The sequence below is a fragment of the Drechmeria coniospora genome, chromosome 01 (genome assembly GCF_001625195.1).
Source record: "Drechmeria coniospora strain ARSEF 6962 chromosome 01, whole genome shotgun sequence".
NCBI lineage: Eukaryota > Fungi > Ascomycota > Sordariomycetes > Hypocreales > Ophiocordycipitaceae > Drechmeria > Drechmeria coniospora.
The window spans coordinates 3,550,255-3,571,114 of NC_054389.1; the positions used below are offsets into that span (position 1 = coordinate 3,550,255).

The window sequence follows — 20,860 nt, forward strand, 5'->3', positions numbered from 1 at the left end:
GGACAAGCCCACCAGGACCTGAGACCTCTCCACTTGCGTGCCCGGTACGAATCCTAGCTTGGATGACTTTCATCATCTGTTTTACCTCCATCAACTGCCGCACAAAAACTCGCCGTCCAACAACGGAGACGAATCGCTCCTCCGGGTCAACGACCCATGCTGCTGCCAATCCGCACCGATCCGATGCTCGCTCAACTGGCTCGTCCGAAGCACCACTTTCTGGGGCAGTACATCCCGTAAGCAGGTCTCTCTGTGCCTGAATATTGCGCCTGCCGGCCACTGCAGTTCGAACCGAAACCGACGTCTGCGACTACCCTACCTTCTGTTCGGAAACCAGGTGCTTCGGGGCAGTGAGACCGTCACTTCGCCGCCATGGATCGCGCCAGAAAGCGTATGTCGCACGCGCTCCTCCCTTCGCCTTCTCCTATCTTTTGGCTGATCAGACGCTCCTTAGGTGATCTGCGCTCTCTCAACGAGCGTGCGTGGCGCGGTGACAAACGTTTGTCCTCGACCTCACCGGCAATGGTGCCTGGCGAGATGCTGATGACCAGCCTCTATAGACCTGCTGCCCGTCGGCGCCTCGCTCGACACGTCTCTCAAGAAGAACACGGCGTTCATCAAACGCCTTCGAACGGCAGTTACTGCCGCCACCCTCGCCACCTTTCTCCAAGAGATACGAACGCTGAGCTTGCACAAATACTTGTCCGAGATCGTGCCCGCCTGCTATGAAGGTCTTTGCAAACTGAAATCGGCTGGCGAGATAGAGGCCGGCGTCGAAATCGTCAGCGCCCTCCACCAGCGCTTTGGCCCCGCCGAGTTTACCGGGTACCTCGCCTGGCTGCTCGGCAAGGGCATGGTCACGCCCGACAAGAGCTCCCTCAAGTCTCTGACGCCGGATGCGCGCGAAAAGGAGGAAAAGGAGCGGGGCATCCGCCAGCGGGCTCTGTTGAGAGTCATCACCGAGCTGTGGCTTGTCGGCGTTCTCAGGAATCTTGATGACGCTATCAAGCCTGATGATGGCACGAAAGGCGCCACCGGCAACATCACCGACCTCAAGCCGCGGCACAACGCCCAAAAAGGAGGCAGCAGGGTTGATCCGTATCCGCTTGAGGTTCTGAAGGACCTCCTGGGCCACGATCGACAACACGCGAACCTACCCCTGCTCGTCGTATTCGCCAAAACCTTCAGCTGGGACGTTCTCGGTGTCCAGCCCACCACTCCCGATGGACGAAAGGCCGTCGAAGAGTCCGGCTTAGCGAACTCCTCGGAAGGAGGGGACCATGATCGAAACTCGGTCGACATCGACGACAAGGCCGCGGCTGACCAGCCATTCACCCCGCCCGAGGTGGCCGAGCGCTTTCGAAGCGTTCTGAAGCGTTACTTGGACGACGTGACGGCCCATATTGCCCGGGACCAGAAGTTGATCCAATCGCAAGCCCGACGAAATGCCGAAGTCTATGTCAAGTCCGGCGAGGTCTTCGAAGATCGTCAGGCCAACTACGAGAAGTTGGTCAAGGCCCAGGATCGATTGGTATCCAACGCCCAGGCTGTTGCCGATGTCATTGGCGCCGAAATGCCGGATCTGAAGGAGTCGGATGACTCGTTTGCGACGGCCAGCGGTTCCATCGGCCTCGTCAAGACGGGAGACTACTTGCGATCCATGGCCGACGGACCCGGAATCTGGGCCGACGAAGACGAGCGCCGTTTCTACGAGAACTTGGTTGATCTGAAGGGCAAGGTGCCCCCGATCCTTCTCGAGGACGGCAAGAGGAAGAAGGTAGAGGGCGATGAGCCGATTGGCAAGAAAGCGGAGGCGAGCGAGGCGAGCGAGGCGACCAAGGCCGCGGAAGATCAGTCAACCGCCATCGCCAACAAGACAATCGGTGCTCAGGTCGATGCCCTGCTCGGACGGCTGCCGGAGCTCACTAGCAAAGATGCCATCGACCAGACTGCCGTTGACTTTTGCTTCCTCAACTCCAAGGCATCACGGAATCGTCTCGTCAAAGCCCTGACGGAGGTTCCCAGGGGGCGAAGCGATCTGCTCCCCTCTTGGTCGCGATTGGTCGCCACGTTGGGACGCTATCTGCCTGATATTCCAAAGGGGCTCGTCGAATATCTCGACGCTGAATTCCGGAGCTTGCAGCGTCGCAAGGAGAAGGACTTCCTTGGTCAAGTCCGGCTGAGCAACATCCGCTATCTCGCCGAGCTGACCAAGTTTGGCGTCGTCCCTGAGCATGTCGTGTTTCATTGTCTCAAAGTCAGCCTCGACGACTTTTCCCGCATGAACATTGAAATACTCTGCAACTTGATGGAGAACTGTGGTCGGTACTTGCTCAAGAACTCGGAAACGTCGCCGCGGATGATGAGCTTCTTGGAGACCCTTCAGCGCAAAAAGTCGGTCCAGCACATCGGTCAACCCGAACGGATGCTCATCGACAACGCCCTGTACTATGTCGACCCGCCCGAACGGCCAGCTCTCGAGCAGAAGGAGCGGACGCCGATGGAGCTCTTTGTTCGAAAACTCCTCTACAACGATCTGACCAAGAAAAACTACGGCAAGATCCTGAAGCAGATTCGAAGGCTTCACTGGGAAGAGGCAGATGTTTGTGCTATGCTGTCGAGTCGCATGTGAAGAAAACTCGTCGCTGACTGTGCCGACTCTAGGTTGTCTCCATCCTGGAAAAGGTTTTCTCCAAACCTGGCAAAGTCAGGTACGGAAATATCTACCTCTTGAGCATCCTCTTGAGCGCGTTGCATCGTTATCACCCCGATTTCGTTGTCAGAGTCATCGACAATGTCGTCGAATCCGTAAGTTTCGGCCTGGAGCAGAACGACTTTAGGCTCTTCCAGCGTCGCATCGCCGAGGTCAAATACTTGGGAGAGCTTTATAACTACCGGATGCTGGAGCACCCTGTCATCATTGATACTTTGTACAAGATCTTGACGTTTGGATACGGTACGTGACCCGCCCGCCAAATTTCCACCACGATACCCGCAGCTTACGCTCTGTAGGGGGGCCACCAGTTCCTGGCCGTTTCAACCCACTCGACCCGCCTGATGACTTCTTCCGAATCCGCCTCGTCGCCACCACGCTGGAGACGTGCGGCGTGTTTTTCAACCGAGGGGCCGCCGGAAAGAAGCTGGACTGTTTCCTATCCTTTTTTCAGGTACGCTGGCCCGCAACCTGCTGTCGTAGGAATCTTTTGCAAACGTGCTGATCGATGAAACAGTACTACGTCAACACAAAGGCATCACTGCCTATGGAAATCGAGTTTGTTGTGCAAGAAATATTCACTTTGACGCGACCGCACTGGAAGATGGCTTCGAACTTGGAAGAGGCAACCAAGGCTTTCCAGTTGGCCATAGTGCAGGATCAAAAAACCGCCGGAACCGAGAAGGCTGCTGAGCCAGATGAAGGGACGAGTGACGCATCGTCGGATGAGGATAACGAGCTCGAGCCGTACGGGGATGGAGACGATGAGAGCGCGTCGGAAGACGAGGACGAGATTGAGGTAAGTGTCTAGGTGACTTTGATTCTCATGTCTGCCGCATACCGCTGACATGGTGCAAAGCAGGACGAAGACGAGGACTCGGCTCACGAGAGCGATTTCAACGAGGAGGCCATCATCGTCACTCGGCAAGACGAGGCGGCCGACCCGGAAGATGAGGCTGATTTTGAACGTGAGTATGCGAAGATGATGGCCGAAAGCCTTGAATCGCGCAAGTTTGAACGAAAGCCGTTATTCGACGTCGCGCTGCCGGTTCGGTCCAAGAATCGCGAGCTCCCCGCATCAGGAACGGCAGGGGAGGAAAACCCTCCGGCCGGAAACACCATGGCCTTTTCGCTCTTGACGAAGAAGGGAAACCGCCAGCAGGTGCGCAGTTCTCTGCAGCGCGGCTCCTTGTCACCCTGATCATTGCTGACGAGAAGGTGCAGACCCGAACGGTGGAACTCCCGTCTGATTCTACATTCGCCATCGCGTTGAAAACACAACAGCAGGCGGAAAAGGAGGAGCAGCAGCGGATCAAGAACCTCGTGCTCAACTATGATCTACAGCAGAACGATGATGAAGAGAGTGAGTTTCGTTCAACCATGGCGTAAATGGCGACGCATCTGAACTGACGGGCTCGACTCTGCACAAGGCTACGACCGGCCGACATCATTCCATCACAGCAGAATTGAAAGGCCGAATAAGGATCGGAGTTCAAGGACGCGAAAGTTGCAGCTCAGCGATGTGGATTGGTGAGAGCTATTTGCTGAGCAGCCAATCCAATTCATAGGTCCTGCGATGTCTCCCGACAGGACGGATTGGTGCGCGAACTATGCAATCCAGGCACGGGCGCGTCCGTCGCCGCTCACTGCCGATTCCGCCTCGGCGCTCGTCGCATCGTACCTCGTACCTCGCGTTCAAAGTGCTCAAATTTTCTTTGGCGGCGTCAGACCGAGCCGATGACTTTGCAAGATACCTGTTCCGCCCGCCACGACTCGGGCGACGCATCGGGTCGCTACAGGACGAACGAGCTGAAGAGCTGCTTCATGCGGAGACGACAGACGTGACCTCGCCGATCCCTTGCAGGAGCAATACGTGGGATGCGTCGCGAGGGCACCGGCGACCACCCGTACAAAGAAAGGGCAAGATGGGAGGCATCGCATTGCTGGGCTTTCAAGAGGGGCCACCGGTAGTGGAATGGACGAAAGAAGGAAGAAAGAAACGAATGCCGCGTGGAAGCCAAGCAGACGTGGCTGCTACTTGCTGGTGTTTTTGAAGTCGCCACGCCGTTTGACTGGTGTGATGCACATTCCTTTGGGGTCACCTCGCATGCCCGGAGTATGACTTTTTGGTTCCTTCTTATACCTCCTTGGGTAGCCTCAACAAGGTCCAACTGCGATACTAGATAGTTGAAGCAAGTGCCGCACTGGGGGTCTGCCCAAGGTTCCCCGTGCCGTTCATGCCCGAAATCCGCGAGCTCATGTGCGAAAATCAATCGTCACCCCACCCCCCTTTTGGACCCCCGTGATGAATAGGAGGAAGAAAAGGAAGACATCAGCAGGTGGAGGATGTGGACGTCCTTGCACAACCGACCGTTGCTATGGGAGCCAGTATTTCTCTGCCAACCTCTCCAGTTCGGCTTCAACCTTGCCCTTGGATTTGCTGCCACATGAAGCCGGAGAGCATGATTTCCATCATCGCGATGGTAAGACATAGCCAGCACCTACATGTACCGGCATAAATTGTAGCGTACTTGTCCGTAGAATGGGGGACGGGGGAGGCTTTGCAAGCTCGTATTCCTACCGCGTACACTGCGCAAGTAGTCATAGTTATACGAACTCTGTGTTTACTGTTCATATGGTTACTTGCATAGCATCTCGCATCACCCTACTATTTCTTATGCGAATACAAGGATGCATTGCAACCAGTATTAAAGTACAGCAGTCCAGGCAGTCAGTCACAAAAGCTCTGGCAGTCATAGCAGCAGGCACCATGGCCCGGGTAGTCATAACGGCTTGGGTACTAAGTTACAGCGGCCTAGTAGTCACAGCGGCCCTGGTATGTACATGCTAGTCCCGGCAGCCCGGAACTTGCAGCGGCTCAAAACAGTCCGAGATGTTACGGCGGCCTTGACAGCAGTCCTAGTAGTCACAATTGTCCCAGCAACAGCAGTCACAGCAGTTACGGAGGCCCTGGCAGCTATAACGGCAATTCCTCTAGCAGTTACAAGAGCCCGGATAGACATCATAGCTCGAGCAGGCCCAGCAGTTGCAGACATCCGGGCGGCCAGAGATGCCCCAGCAGTTGTAGCAGCTCAGGTAGCCATCTAGGTACCAGGTACTACCTACTTAGGAACCTAGTAGGTACTAGTAGATGCAGCAGCCGGGCATTTACAGCGGACCCAGCAGCCACAGCAGTCCTAACGTTACCGCAGTCTTGGCAGTTGCAGCGCCTGGGGCAATCGCAACGGCCCAGGCAGCCAGTACGCAGTTTGTATCAACCAAGGTCTGTAGAGCTATTGAAAAATATTTCAAGGAACATTCAACGTTATAATATATCACTTTTAGGTGTATGCAAGACCTTCTTGCAAGTAAATCATACTGCGTACTGCCGTACGAAGTACAGTATACTATTTTCCTTGCATGTATTCCGTACATGTACTTAGTCGTGCTGTACACAATGCTTTCCGTATTGTATCGGCGCTAGCTAGTAGGCGGGGCGTTGCAGGGCGTATTGCGGAAATCCGCATGAATGGAGAGATGTATTCGAAGTACGGAGTACGGAGTATAATATTATGATTAATTCTCCTAAACAAGCAACACGTCGTGCAGTAGGGACGGGTGGCGGCGGGTCAAGCCGCGACACCAATGACATAACACCCCCAGATGCCGAGACTAATGCCACTAAACAACCTATGATCGGAAGATAGTAATAAAGCGATATCCAGGCCAGGCCTACTCCGTACTGTACTTACTTATCCACCGATGCAACGAATGTAGTGCATACATCTGGATATACGTAGACCACCTATGTACATCTAGGTGTATCGTTATGCATCATGTAGCGAGCGAATATTATCGCTCTGTGCTTACCGGTAGCTTGCTATATGCAAGCTCATGCACAGAGCAATCGGGAAGCCGTGATGAAATTGTATATCCGTAAAGCGGAGGGACAGAAGGCAGTTGCTCCGCATAATGCAAGAGTACAAGTGCATTAGTACTGCAGTACTGTCCTCGTATACTGTACGAGCAAGTACTTAAGTATTACTTGCGTGTACGGATCCAAGTACGAGCGCGACCCCCTCGCTCCTACGTACTGTACGTAAGTTGTGTGTGCTTTGGGGATTGATTATCACGTGAGAGTCCAAACACGTACAGTACACGGAGGATGCAAGTTGACCACCGTCCCATGATCCTTCCAGTCAATCCTGTGTAACCATCATTCTCTTTACCTATCTTGTCTCACGTACGTCGGCTTGTCAGGGTTCACTCTCCGTTTTCCAATCGTCGCGGATGCGGTAATCAAGGTAGCCAGAGTCGCAGACGAAAACGCAGACGAGGACGGGCCAAGAAGAGCTCAGACTTGACCGATGCTTTTCCTCGGCGTCAATTGAAAGCTTTCACCCGGAGCCTTCTTGGTGGACTGATGGTTTTCACCCCCGCCATTTCGCGCCTACTTCAGACTCTTCTGCGACAAACGGCATCACGAGCTGGCGGCGAGCTGCACGCGCATCAGTTATTGACATGGCCGTCACCGATGAATGGCCGGTCAAGGACGTAGGTATTCTGTTTTTGTCGCCTGCCATGCCCCTCTTGAAGACCATTCAGGTGAATGGCAACGGGGAGTAGGCCAAGCAGATGGTGTAGGCGGCAGCTAATGTTTGAGGGCATGCTAGATCGTCTACACGTCCATCGTCGGCCTTGTCATGATGATGGCCTTTTTGGAATGGTTTCTCTGGTTGTCAGCCTTCATGTATTGCCTGTACAAAGTCTTTCGGAAAGCCGAGCACTGGTCCATCAGAGTGCTCTGCGTACTCGTTGGCCTCGCCTTTGGAGTTCTTCGGTACGTCTGTCCTTGATCCGATTGAGAAAGCACGGACGGATCGCGTAGGCGTTCGAGCTGATGCGACGCAGGTTCATCTTCCTGCCCATCATGGTCGTGACCCTGCCGCTACCCAGCCAAGTCTCGAGTTATTGGCCTCCTGCCGTCGTCTCCTTCCTCCAGTGGTTCGCCTTCTGGAGCTTCGCCGTTCTCCTTACCGTCCCCTGGCTCTTCTGCATATACCAGCTCGTCACCAACCAGCTCGGCCGCACGAAACGCATCAAGAGCGTCCTCGACGACGTGACGGCCCCCAAGATTGTCATCGTCATGCCTTGCTACCGTGAAGAACTCGATGTCCTCATCACGGCCATCAACTCGGTCGTCGACTGCGACTATCCGGCCGCCTGCATTCACGTCTTTCTCTCCTTTGACGGCGACCAAGTGGATGAGCTCTACGTCAGCACGATTGAGAAGCTCGGCGTTCCCATGGCCATGGGCACCTATCCCAGAAGCATAGATGTCACCTACAGGGCCGCGCGCATCACCGTGTCCCGCTTTCCCCACGGCGGCAAGCGACACTGCCAGAAATCGACGTACAAGCTGATCGACAGGGTGTACGCGCAGTACCTCAAAAGGAACGATAACCTCTTCATCTTGTTCATCGACTCGGACTGCATCCTCGACAAAGTCTGCCTCCAGAACTTTGTCTACGACATGGAACTGAGCCCCGGAAACACAAGGGACATGCTCGCCATGACGGGCATCATCACGTCGACGACGCGGAAGCACAGCGTAATCACTCTGCTTCAGGACATGGAGTACATCCACGGCCAGCTGTTTGAGCGCACGGTCGAGTCGGGATGCGGTGCCGTCACCTGTCTCCCGGGGGCGCTGACGATGCTCCGCTTCTCCGCCTTCAGGAGGATGGCGAAGTATTACTTCGCGGACAAGGCAGAGCAGTGCGACGACCTCTTCGACTTTGCCAAATGCCACCTCGGCGAGGACCGCTGGCTCACACACCTATTCATGATCGGCGCCAAGAAACGTCATCAGATCCAGATGTGCACGTCGGCCTTTTGCAAGACCGAGGCCGTGCAGACCTATCGTTCCCTGGTTAAGCAACGGCGTCGATGGTTCCTCGGCTTCATCACCAACGAAGTCTGCATGCTCACCGACTGGCGGCTGTGGAAGCGGTACCCGACGCTCATCGTCGTCCGCTTCATGCAAAACACCATTCGAACGACGGCCCTGCTGTTCTTCGTCATGACCGTCGCGCTCCTGACGTCGGTGGCCAGGCTCGACAACTTGCCCGTCGGCTTCATCGCCGTTTCCTTGGGCCTCAACTGGCTCCTCATGCTCTACTTTGGCGCCAAGCTGCGTCGCTTCAAGATCTGGCTCTACCCCGTCATGTTCGTCCTCAACCCTTTCTTCAACTGGTACTACATGGTCTATGGCATCTTCACCGCCGGCCAACGAACATGGGGCGGCCCTCGAGCGGATGCGGCGGCGGCCGACAGCAACACCACCGCCCGAGAGGCGGCCGAGAAGGCAGAGGCCCAGGGCGATGAGCTCAACGTCGTGCCAGAGTCATTCAAGCCTGCCCAAGAGGCGCGGAGAGCGGCTAGCAAGAGGGGATCGTCGGTGGGCCAGGATGCCCTCGGCCGCAAGAAGAGCGTCGTTCGGCCGCCCGACACCATCGACGGCAAGTTCTCCGCCCGACAGAGGATGGCGACCGGCGTGTACGCCCATCCCGACGAGACGGCGAGGGCCGATGCGGCAATGACGACGGCGTCGTCGGCGCAACCTTCCTGCTGGGTCGGCGACTGGCATGATTCCCTTGACAGCCTGAGCCTGACCTCGAGCAGAATCGACGAGAAGCCGGCGTACGTGGCGGTCTCGATGGACAGGTATATGGGAGACGAGGATCGACGCAAGTACGAAATCGCCCAGCAGGCCCAGCTCCATCGCGACGAGTGAAAACACTGGCCGCGCCGCATTCTCGTATCCGTTGATCCGTGCCCCGGTTAGCATCCAGCCGAAGCAACGACGAGTGGCGGTGGAAGGTCGATGCACCAAGCACGAGAGCTGGTTAGGGGCAGCAATTAGCAGCATCCGGAGGAGGACCAGGCGAGCGGGAGTGCGACAGCAAGATGGGCTAGACTTGATGAAGGACGCATCCTGTAACGGTACGCGGTTGTTGGGGCTTTCTTGAGCAAGCGGACAAACTAGAATGCTCATACGGCGATGTTAACATAGATAGGTATCCTTATATACGTACGATAGATAGTTCTACTACTTACTACCTCTGTTTCTTTCTTGTGTTTGTACTCGATCGATCAAGACAATTCAGGTGCTGTGAATTGTCTGGTATTCATGCTCCTACTTGTGAAGCACCCTACAGAATAACAAAAAGGCATTTTTGGCATCGTTTTCTGCTTCAATGTCTGGAGCGCAATCACGATTTATATGCATTCACTCAACACACTGCGGAGGACTCCGTGCTCGTGCTTGGGCTCCTCTCGTTCTCACCTGGCCTTTGAGATTACGACAGCTATTATACTTATACTGTAATTACTCTGCAGTAGTTGTACTTACACCTACATAGGAGATGAGCAGGACTGCATATAATAACTTCCTACTACTGAGTGAGGTACGGTAACAGGTGCAGTACTGTAAGTGCATGCTGCCTGTTCCAAGTTCTGTACAGTACCAGCACGGATTTGAATCAAAGTAACCTATACCTGTTCCATAGGGTTGTTAGGATGGGGCAGAAGGTAGATGTACAAGGCGGGAAAGCTCTGGAAAATTCTTTGCCCTTCCATGCAAAACTTCTTCCGAGACTTCAGTTCGTCATGGCGGGGCATAATCAACAAGTACATTTTGGCTGTTGACATGCGGCATGGGTACCACTCTTCCCTGGCAACCCCGCGATGGCCAGAAGTACCGCCCCGCCCTGTCCAGCGACAATCATTCAACACCTGTACAGTACAGTACGGGTACAAAAACTGCCACTGACTTGAGGCAGCTATTGACGAGTGCCACCTGGGTTAGTACTTAACAGTTTGGTACCTACCTACAGCACACTGTACCGCTCACTACACATATTAGTGGTCAGAGCCAGTGAATAATTTTCTGCCCAAACATCACCACCACACAACACACACATCTCGAACGGACCGTCTGATTCCTACATTGTCGACCTACGAGTTCCCGTTCTGAATCGACCTTTCGCTTGTCCCAGAGAAGGCATTCGATTCGATTTCCCCAACCTTCCTTGCTGCGCCATACTCGACACCCCACCGCTACCATCCTCACCTCCTCACCGGCCTGACCTCCTTGTTCCACCCGCCGCCAGACGTTCCTCCGCGGCAAACCTGGCTCGAGACAGGAAAAGAAAACGCCGTGTCAAAATAGAAAAGCTTCAAAAGCTACAATGAGCGTCGTAGGTATGTCGTTGGCCAATCCAATTATCCGGGGCCGTTGCATCCAGAGCGGCTCTGGCACTTACTTGTCCGTCAGAAGCCAAGCTGACCAATGGTGCGCTTCAGGTGTTGATTTCGGAACCCTCAAAACGGTTGTGGCCGTTGCGAGGAATCGCGGTGTCGACGTGGTACGTGAAATTCTGCCTCCCTGCTCGCCTCGAATCCCAGCATATTGTCTTGATTCTGACCAAGACGCAATACAGATCACCAATGAAGTATCCAACAGAGCCACTCCGTACGTTCCGCCCGCGCCCCCCCCCCTCCTTTCCCGACGTGAAGATGACTGCTTCATAGACGCTAACAATCTAACTAGGTCCTTGGTAGGCTTCGGTGCCAAGTCGCGATACCTCGGCGAAGCTGCCAAGACCCAGGAGATTTCCAACCTCAAGAACACCGTCGGCAGCCTCAAGCGCCTCGCTGGTCGTTCCTTCAGCGACCCTGACGTCCAGATCGAGCAGCAGTATGTCACAGCTCCGCTCGTCGACGTCAATGGCCAGGTTGGCGCCGAGATTAGCTATCTTGGTCGCAAGGAGAAGTTTACTGCCACCCAGCTCGTCGCCATGTATCTCAGCAAGATTAAGCAGACGGCTGCCAGTGAGCTCAAGCTTGCCGTTTCCGAGCTCTGCATGAGCGTTCCCCATTGGTTCTCTGACGTCCAGCGCCGAGCCCTTCTTGACGCCTCCGAGATTGCTGGCCTCAGGGTTCTCCGTCTCATGAACGACACTACCGCCGCAGCGCTCGGATGGGGCATCACTAAGCTCGACCTCCCCCCGCCCGAGGAACCACCCCGCCGTGTCTGCTTCATCGACATCGGCCACAGCAACTATACCTGCTCCATCGTTGAATTCAAGAAGGGCGAGCTTGCCGTCAAGGCCACCGCCTGGGACCGTCACTTTGGCGGCCGAGATTTTGACAAGGCTCTCGTCGACCACCTGGCCAAGGAATTCAAGGGCAAGTACAAGGTTGACATCTTCACCCACGGCCGAGCGATGGCACGAACCATCGCTGCGGCTGAGAAGACGAAGAAGATTCTGTCGGCCAACCAGCAGGCCCCCGTCAACATCGAGTCGCTGATGAACGACGTCGATGCCTCCACCATGGTCACCCGCCAGGAGTTCGAGGCCATGATTGAACCGCTGCTGGCCCGCACTCACCATCCCCTCGAGCAGGCTCTCGCTCAGGCCAAGCTCACCAAGGATGACATCGACGTGATCGAGGTTGTCGGCGGCGGCTCGCGTGTCCCGGCCCTCAAGGAGCGCATTCATGCCTTCTTCGGCAAGACCTTGTCATACACCATGAACGCCGATGAAGCCATTTCCCGCGGCTGCGCCTTCAGCTGCGCCATTCTCTCTCCTGTATTCCGCGTCCGCGACTTCTCTGTTCAGGACATCATCAGCTACCCGATTGAGTTTGCCTGGGAGAAGGCGGCCGACATTCCTGACGAGGACACGAGCCTGACTGTGTTCAACAAAGGAAACGTCTTGCCTTCAACCAAGATCCTCACCTTCTACCGCAAGCAACCCTTCGATCTCGAGGCCCGCTACGCACACCCCGATGAGCTTCCCGGCAAGCAGAATCCTTGGATCGGCCGCTTTTCCGTCAAAGGTGTTCAGGCCGAGAGCGATGATGATTTCATGATTTGCAAGTTGAAGGCCCGTGTCAACATCCACGGCGTTCTCAACGTCGAAAGTGGCTACTTTGTCGAGGAGCAGGAGGTTGAGGAGGAGGTCAAGGACGAAGAGAAGAAGGAGGACGGCAATAATCCCGACGTGAGTATTGTGACGGTTTAAATCGTTGTATCCGTCCTTTGACTGACCATTCTTCTCCCTCCAGGCCATGGACACCGACCCGAAGGATGACGCACCGAAGAGGACCCGCAAGGTTAAGAAGCAGGTCCGCAAAGGTGATCTCCCGATTTCCAGCGGCACCGCCTCCCTCGATGCCAGCTCGAAGACGACTTTGATGGAGAAGGAAGCTGCCATGGTTATGGAGGACAAGCTCGTGGCCGATACCGAGGAGAAGAAGAATGAACTGGAGGCCTATATCTATGACCTCCGAGCGAAGCTGGATGATCAATATGCCGAGTTTGCCAGCGAGGAAGAGAAGGCAACCATCAGGCAGAAGCTGGAAACCGTTGAGGTATCGTTCCCAACTCTGCATGTCCCAGCCGCGATGTGGATGAGACACTGACATGACTAGGATTGGCTGTACGACGAGGGAGATGATGCATCCAAGGGCATCTACGTGGCCAAACTGGACGAGCTTCGTGCCATGGCCGGACCCGTTGTCCAGCGTCACTTTGAGAAGGTCGAGGCCGATCGCCTTGCCGTCCAAGCCCGCGTTGAGGCTGAGCAGGCTGCCAAAAAGGCCGCCGAGGAGGAGGCTCGCAAGGCTGCTGCCGAGGCGGAGAAGGCGGCCCAGAATGGGGGAAGCGACCAGGAGATGAAGGATGCTGATACCCCGCAAACGGACGCAGACCAAGTTGGCGATTCGAAATAGACACTCCGACATGGGCCTTGTCCGGGAAGCGGTAGACATGGGCAGGAGTGCCATGTGAATATTCATTTCAAGCACATGAAGAAGCGCATAGAGCTGGTCCTCGCACGCCACGGCATGCCTCATCAGCTTGCAAGTCTGTCGCGCTCATTGATGGACCTGCTCGAGTGCGGCAAATGTTATGATCGGAAATGTAGCAGGTTAGACCCGGGCTTGCACCGGACAACGTATTTCACTATCACTGTATGCGGATGAATTATAATTCAACTTCCAGGGACTCGAAGCCGAACCGAAGTATTCATGTGATTGACGTACTTGTTGCTCTACTCTAGTTGATGGGAGAAGGTTGCGGACTAGACGCGTCTGTTAGTTGTGTTGCACTCCATCAGCAACTCTAGCTTGTGGCTGTCGTAATTCGCCATTCTGTTGACGGCAGTGGCCTTGACTTGACCTCCATGCCTAGGTCTGTGTGTTGTTTACAGTTGAAATGATTTGACGAGAACAGACACACTTGGTTCATCTGGAAACTCTAAGTACACATACTTTGGCCAAACACTGCTACTAAATATTTCAAAATGTATTAAGGCATTTCTGCCGCCCATTTCAATTCGTCCCGCGCGCATCGAGTCTGGAAGGCCAACCTTTTGTTGCCTGCTTCAAGCACCAGAGAGGAAGCTTTGTACAGACAATCACCTTGTCTGCTCCTCTTTCGCAGGATAAGATGCCATGAAGGAGGCCACATTGACGGTCCCAGTCGACGTAGGGATATTGCGCCCCATCCAGTCCTCTAGTTAATATCAAAGAGTGGCTTCAGCTTGATGATCAACTGCCACTCATCGTTGCTAACTTCTTTGCGATAAAACTCCTTGAGACAGTCAATGCTAGCTCGGGAGACGAGGCTGTAGAGAGTATCGGCCTCTTCTAGCTGCCGACCATACAGTGGTTGATGGCCTCCCATCTCGATCTTGACGGCAACCGACGGCTGGCCCTTCTTGCAGACAGGGATCTGTTTGTGCTCTCTCTCAATCGACGTCCTAAGAGTTAAGTAGAATGGATTAGCAAGCCTGGTCTTGTACGGATCTCTAGATTTGCTACGTCATGGAGGGGGGGACTTACACCCTGCCAAGGCTGATGATTTCTTTGGCATTCGTCACCGGGTTGGATTTGACAGCCGCAATGGGCGTGTTCAGCTTAAGCTGCCCTTCCACGACATCCACTCCGATGACGATAGGGCTCGTCTTGTTGAAAACGGCAATGGGCTTCAAGACGCACGGGAAGACGGCCAACATCTTGGATTCTTCCTTTTTCCTCTCCAGCATCTCCTCCATGTGCTTCGTGAACGAATCGAAGAGATGGTAAATGATGTCAGCAGTGAAAATCTTGATGCCCTGGTCGGCAGCATACTGCTGCGCCTCCTTGTCGACCTTGACGTCGAAGCAGAGCATCACCGCAAAGTCTGGAGCCTTTTCCAACATGATGCCACACTGCATCACGTCTCTTTTGTAGACCGGACCAATCCCGACGTTCGCAACGGGGATCTTGCAGTCTTTGAGGAAGTCGAGCAAGGCTTCCAAGGAGCCCAATGTAGATGCCTGAACGGTGACGCCGCGACCGGACTTTTCGACTCTGCTGAGCAGGTTGGACAGGTCGGACAATACCTCATCCTCGATATCCTCTTCGTCATCGTCGGGTCCAACGACCATCAGTCGCGAACCAGCGATGGCACCCTCAAGACCCGGCGCACTAATCTTGACTCCCAACGCGGCCTTGACCTCCTTGTTGTGTACGTATGCCGACTTGAGACGCAGTTCGCGCATTGGGGCGGGTGTGAGTAAAGCTCTGATGTTGGTCGTGATGGCTCCTTCAGTACCACACAACACTATCCTGTCGCCTTCTCGCAAGATACCGTTGGACAGAATGACGTCAATGGTCATTCCAAAGCCCTCGATGGCCTTCACTTCGAGGACGGTGGCTTGCACTTCTGACAGATACATCAGAGAACCAACCATGCGCTCCTGCGTGAGTTGGACGATCAGCTTCAACATGTCGGGCACACCCTCGCCAGTGTGGGCCGACGTAGGCACCAATGAGACGTATTTGGCCATGGACTTGTTTTCGTAGAAAAGCTCGGCGTTGAATCCCTGCTCGGCAAAAGCCAGCTTAGTCTGCTCCAGACGATTCTCGAATTCGTTGCGAACCGCCTTGCTTTGGAGGGCCAGGCTGTCCTGGAAGCCGTTGTTGTCTACCTTTTTCCAGCCGTAGAGTCTGTCAATCTTGTTCAAGGCAACGATAAATGGCGTCTTTCGGTCGCGCAACAGCCGCATCGACTCCAGAGTCTGAGGTTCCAGGCCGTGCATGATGTCGACAACCAAGATGGCGATGTTGCATAGGGATGAACCTCGGGATCGCAGGTTAGAGAAGGACTCGTGACCAGGTGTGTCGATAATCAGAAGACCGGGGACTTTGAAGTCGAATTTGTTGTCCTTGTTCACAACAGCCGTCTTCTGGCGGATAGCATCGACGGGGAAGTAGGTGGCACCAATCTGCTGTGTGATGCCGCCCGCCTCGCCCTCTTGGACATTTGTCTGACGAATCTTGTCCAAGAGTTTGGTCTTGCCGGTATCGACGTGGCCCAGAATGCAGCAAATAGGAGAGCGAAGATCGTCCTTGGAGCGGGCAGCCAGCGCTGCTTGGTGGGCCTTTTCTCTCCGTGCGGCTGCCTCCTTTTTGCGTTGCACCTCGGCTTGTCGCGCAGCAGACACCGCCTCGTCTTCGGATTCGGATTCGCTGTCCTCCTCCTCATCGTCGTCGTCGTCATCGTCGGCTTCCTTGCTGCCCTTTTTCTGCTGCCCAGTGCTCTTGGCCGCCTCGTCACCAGAGTCATCATCCCAAGTGTCCTTGACGGAATCGTCATCAGCCTCAGCAGCTGCTTCCCAGTCATCATCAATGTCGGATTCGGCAGCTTTCTTCGCGGCCGCTTCCTTGGCCTCGGCCTCGGCCTTCTTCCGCGCGGCCTTCGCCTCCGCCGCCTTGATGGCCTTTTCGGCTTCGGAGTGAGCTCGCTCGGCTGCCTCAATTAAGGCTGCCTCTTCATCGGCCTATAGTTGGACATTCATAAATTGTTAGCCAACAACAAAGCACGCAATTTCTAGTCACCTCCAAGGTACTTGCCTTCTGCTCAATCTTGCTTCTCTTCTTCCTGTCGTATGCCGGCTTCTTCTTGGACTCGCCATCTGCTGTTTCCTGTGGGCCCACCTTGATACCAGCGGCGAGCATTTGCTGCAGCTTCCTCTCATTGCGCGCTTTTTCCTCCTTTTGTGCCTTGGTGAGGAATTTGCCCTCTTTCTTGAGCTGTTCGATCCGTTCCTTCTCCTTTTGCTTCTTGATAGCTCTTTGCTCTTCCCTGCGCTTTATCTCTTCCTCGGCCAACTGTTCCTCTTCCTCGGCACGAGCTTTGGCCGCAGCCAGGAGTCGCTCCTCTTCATCCCTTCGACGACGGAGCTCTTCCTGTTGCTTCTGAATCATGGCAAGGTGTGCCGGCACCTTCTTCTTCTTGCCTCCGGCATCTGCGGCATCTGCGGAAGCAGGAGTGTTCGTGACAGTGTCTTTGGCAGAAGAGGTCGTCGTTTTAGAAGGCTCCGGGGCCTTGGCAGCAGCAGTGGGCGTCTTTTTCTTTGCGGCCTGAGGAGAGAAAACGCGAGTTAGAATATTACCGGCTGAAATGGTCGAACGAAGGTTAAGAGAGTGTGTACCTGTTCCTTTTTGCGCTGCTTCTCGCGCTCCTTCTTCAGCTTTTCCTTCTCGGCCTTTGTAAGAATTTTGCCGCTGTCGTTCACTTCGTCCGCCGGCTTATCTTTTCCGGGCGCCTGTTTTCCCTTGAAGTTTTTGCCTTTCTTGTCAGGCAAGGCAAACTCGGTATCCATCGAAGCTTCCTGCGCACTTGCTGGGTGGGCGGGCGCTGCATCCGAGCCATGCACATCGTCATCGGTGAGACCTTTCTTGTTGCGCTTGTCCTTGTTCTTTCGCAGCATGGCCATGAGGCCGCCGCCCCCACCCGCAGCTTCATCGTCGCCGTTGTCGGCGTTGGCATCTGCATTGACAGCATCCGATGCGGCTGGGTCGGCAGGGGGGATGGTCTCGCCCAAATCGGCCTCCCAATCATCCTGGGCCTTCTTGTTGCCCTTTTTCTTGGGCGCCATATTGATTTGATTGGCCGGCACGGGACGTACGGCGCTGGGTGAAAGAAATCGCGGTCGATAGCTGGACGTTGGCCTCGGGTGAAGCGGGACGGTGCCTTGCTTCAAAAACCCGGAGGAGGGGCAGCAATGGAAAAATGAATGTGGTTGAGCGTGGCTGTGGATGGACTGTGGGCTTGTACATAGTGGAGGCAGTGTGAGCGAGACGACTCGCCAACAGCATTTCCTTCCCAATGGAGCCTAGGTTGCCATCGATACTATAGGTATTCGTCAGGCCATCGACTGCTTTACAGTAGAAAATAAGCCATGAAAAATCGAAATAGGCAGGGTAAAATTGAAGTGAATAAACGCCAATGCGTCCAGGTCCGGTAAATACATGATGACATGCTTGATTGTTTGCTATTGTAGTATGTGACAGGGTGTACGTGTGCGGTACTCCGTACTCCGTACTCCGTAGTACACCTACAATTAAAGAACACCATGTCGAAGCTGTCTGAGCAAGATTCAGTATAGCTTAATTATTAACTATTAGTGCTCGTTTCCGTGCTATCTCGCGTACTACTAGCACGGTGCAAGGCTAGTTGCAGTTGTGAGCTACAGTTTCATTTAGCAGCACGGCAATATGGGTGTGCGGGAGAGATTGTGCTCGTGATTATTTCGAGAACTTTCCCATCTCGGCAGTTGAAGAAAATACAGAGCTGGAATGCACGCAGCAATACCTCGTATGAACCTGGGCGGCGGATTCAAAGGAGGGACTTTTGCATTACTCTCGAGTCAATCTGCATCAAGTCTCATACGACTTTCATTTTGTCATCTTGGGTTTCCCAGCTACGGACACAGAACCTCATTGACGAGGTTGAGAGCGGATATGCAACACAGGAAGGACAAAAGACAGCTCATGGAGCGCATGCGTCAGGGTGTCCTCAAGTCCCCAGAGTTGTAGCTAGGCGATACATTCCTGTCCAGATATAGCTTATCGTCTGCCTTGGCCGAGTCCATTACTCAAGTGATAAGGGATGGCCAGAGTTATACATTGGATCCATCAGATGCCGCCACACAAATGAGATCCGCGGCAGGATTGGGAACGTCGAATGCAGAGCCGGAGAGCCAGCCAGATTTTTCACTGGCGGGGAGCCTCCTTGGCTTCGATGGCGGCCTCCTCACCCATCGAGGTAAGAACAATAACGTCTTCGTGCGTGCGTTAGCCTCGAACCAAACGCAAACACGGGCATTGCAGGGCGATCGCCGGGGCGGGAGCAAGGGGGTTGGTTGCACGGTAACTTACTGGTATCCTTTTCATCGACCTTGAAGAGCTTGTTGATCTTGTCGCCGATCTCGCCATCGGGCATGCGGACATCATCCTTGGTGTCACCGTCGTCATTCATCAGGGAGAGGAAGCCATCGTCGGAGATGTCAAGCTTACGGGGTCGCGTCAGTGGAACGGCTTCGGTCGCCATGGCAGGTGACAGTCTCTGGCTGTCAAGGCAAGGACAGCACTCACCAGTTGGTACTCGCGACGGGTGACGTTGGGCACGTCCATGTTGTGGGTGGAAGGGCTGAGATCCTCGTACTTCTTGCCGGTGAAGATGTCGAGGGCAGTAAGATGGACCTTGGCGTGACCGTGCTTGCCAGTTTTGGAGGTAGACATGTCGACAATCTTGCAGGGGCGGCCCTTAATCACGACGAATCCGTTCTTGCGCAGAGCAGAGCACTGCATGGGGTAGGTGAGAGAGGCGCCGGCGTCGGCGGACTCGAAGGTGACATCGTGCTGAAGGGGACGGGGAGTCGTCAGCACTTATCGCAGAGCATACCATGGAGCGGCAGATTCGAAGGCTACTCGCGGGCACGAGCAGGCAGCATCGAGAGCTTGCGAGAGTGTGCGTGTGCCGCGGGGGAGCCTTCCGTGTCGTGGACACAAGGCGAAGTGCGGGGTGGATTCGGTCAAGGGCGTCCGTGGCGCATGGAAAGGAAAGGGGCATTCAAGTCAAAAGACTCACCTCGTCGGCCATGGTGATGGATTACACAAGAAGACGTGGGTTGTTGGGAAAGGGAGTGAACCTGATGAAATTACGATAACACCAAACAGTGGCGGAGAAAGAAGTGGTGGAGAGGGGGAGGAAGAAAAAAGACAGGAAGGGTCGAAGTGAGGGGCTGGAGGGGAGGGAAGGCAAGAATTTGGAAACCTCCCTGGGCAACTAGGGTACGTATTAATCTGGGCCGGTGCTTGAATTTTTTCTGAGCTGTGTGATTGGGCGCGGCGACAGCTGGTGGGTTTCCTTCCTCAAGACCTGTCCAGTAGCCAAGCTGCAGTATTACCGCACCAAACTCCCCGCGCGCTTTCTTGCGACAGTTGACAGCAACAGCCTCGTACAAAGCAGGCACCGGACTCGTACAAGTACATGTACATGTGCACTTAAATTAGTAGCCCGGTAACCAACAGGTACTCGTCAGTCTGCACCTGTACTGTGTTACTTAATTCCAGTAATAATATGCTTGCACATATAATAATTACATCTAAGCACCCATATCCGGATGCTTCAAAGCATCAAATGCTCCCGCAAGTACATATCGTCATCTCTGCGTCTGCACCTCTCTCCACAACCTGCTCCAATCTGTGCTCCCCCACACGGACCTACTACTGCTACTACTCTTCCCTTCCGTTCTGTGCTAGTCCCTTGTCGAGGGTTCGAAACGTCAGAAGCTTTACCTTCTTATTATTACGAACTTGTATGCACATAACAATGGCCCTTCTTCTCTCCGTCCTCCAAGTGGCACCGCCAGCTCCAAGCTAGAGGCTCAAGGCCCGAGGCTCGTAGTAGCACGAGCATGCATCCAATATTGATTTTGACGGAGACAGCATACGGTTGATGTTGACCTATACGGGTAGGGCACACACTGCTACCTACGTATCTACTGTATGCGCTTGCACGTGTAGCTACACCACAATCGCCTAGGTACCCTGAGGGCAGCAGGTTTCAACGCCCTGAGTGGCTGGTGGAAGGTGTTGGCGGCATCTCCCACCAACCCGAGGCTGCCAGAAGCGCACGGTGCAGAGCGTCGAAGCAGGCCTTCAGGTGTGTAACGGTACAAACCGTCGTGGCGCTCTCGTGATGGCAATTCTTTATGAACTGCAGGACTACATACACTCGTACAG

General features: G+C 54.6%; 5 protein-coding genes across 5 annotated transcripts; 3 read left to right on the plus strand and 2 right to left on the minus strand.

Annotated features, from left to right (window-relative positions):
* Positions 1-372: 372 nt before the first annotated feature.
* On the plus strand, positions 373-4,102 carry DCS_00835 (nonsense-mediated mRNA decay factor; the record flags this gene model as incomplete). Its single annotated transcript, XM_040798170.1, has 8 exons — positions 373-391; positions 455-478; positions 561-2,602; positions 2,665-2,956; positions 3,013-3,167; positions 3,231-3,512; positions 3,573-3,875; positions 3,938-4,102. 8 exons carry the CDS (start codon positions 373-375, stop codon positions 4,100-4,102), a joined length of 3,282 nt encoding a protein of 1,093 aa, XP_040659053.1.
* Positions 4,103-7,234: 3,132 nt separating this feature from the next.
* Positions 7,235-9,509, plus strand: DCS_00836 (glycosyltransferase family 2; the record flags this gene model as incomplete). The annotated part of the gene is made up of 3 exons (XM_040798171.1): positions 7,235-7,318; positions 7,387-7,553; positions 7,625-9,509. The coding sequence occupies 3 exons, from the start codon at positions 7,235-7,237 to the stop codon at positions 9,507-9,509; spliced, it is 2,136 nt and encodes a 711-aa protein (XP_040659054.1).
* Positions 9,510-10,965: 1,456 nt separating this feature from the next.
* Positions 10,966-13,513, plus strand: DCS_00837 (Heat shock protein Hsp88; the record flags this gene model as incomplete). The annotated part of the gene is made up of 6 exons (XM_040798172.1): positions 10,966-10,978; positions 11,081-11,142; positions 11,218-11,249; positions 11,328-12,783; positions 12,848-13,153; positions 13,214-13,513. The coding sequence occupies 6 exons, from the start codon at positions 10,966-10,968 to the stop codon at positions 13,511-13,513; spliced, it is 2,169 nt and encodes a 722-aa protein (XP_040659055.1).
* Positions 13,514-14,297: 784 nt separating this feature from the next.
* DCS_00838 (eukaryotic translation initiation factor 5B) lies at positions 14,298-17,709 on the minus strand (the record flags this gene model as incomplete). Its single annotated transcript, XM_040798173.1, has 4 exons — positions 14,298-14,544; positions 14,627-16,608; positions 16,667-17,191; positions 17,263-17,709. 4 exons carry the CDS (start codon positions 17,707-17,709, stop codon positions 14,298-14,300), a joined length of 3,201 nt encoding a protein of 1,066 aa, XP_040659056.1.
* Positions 17,710-18,826: 1,117 nt separating this feature from the next.
* DCS_00839 (eukaryotic translation initiation factor eif-5a) lies at positions 18,827-19,715 on the minus strand (the record flags this gene model as incomplete). Its single annotated transcript, XM_040798174.1, has 4 exons — positions 18,827-18,894; positions 18,992-19,124; positions 19,208-19,474; positions 19,704-19,715. 4 exons carry the CDS (start codon positions 19,713-19,715, stop codon positions 18,827-18,829), a joined length of 480 nt encoding a protein of 159 aa, XP_040659057.1.
* Between the last annotated feature and the right edge of the window lie 1,145 nt (positions 19,716-20,860).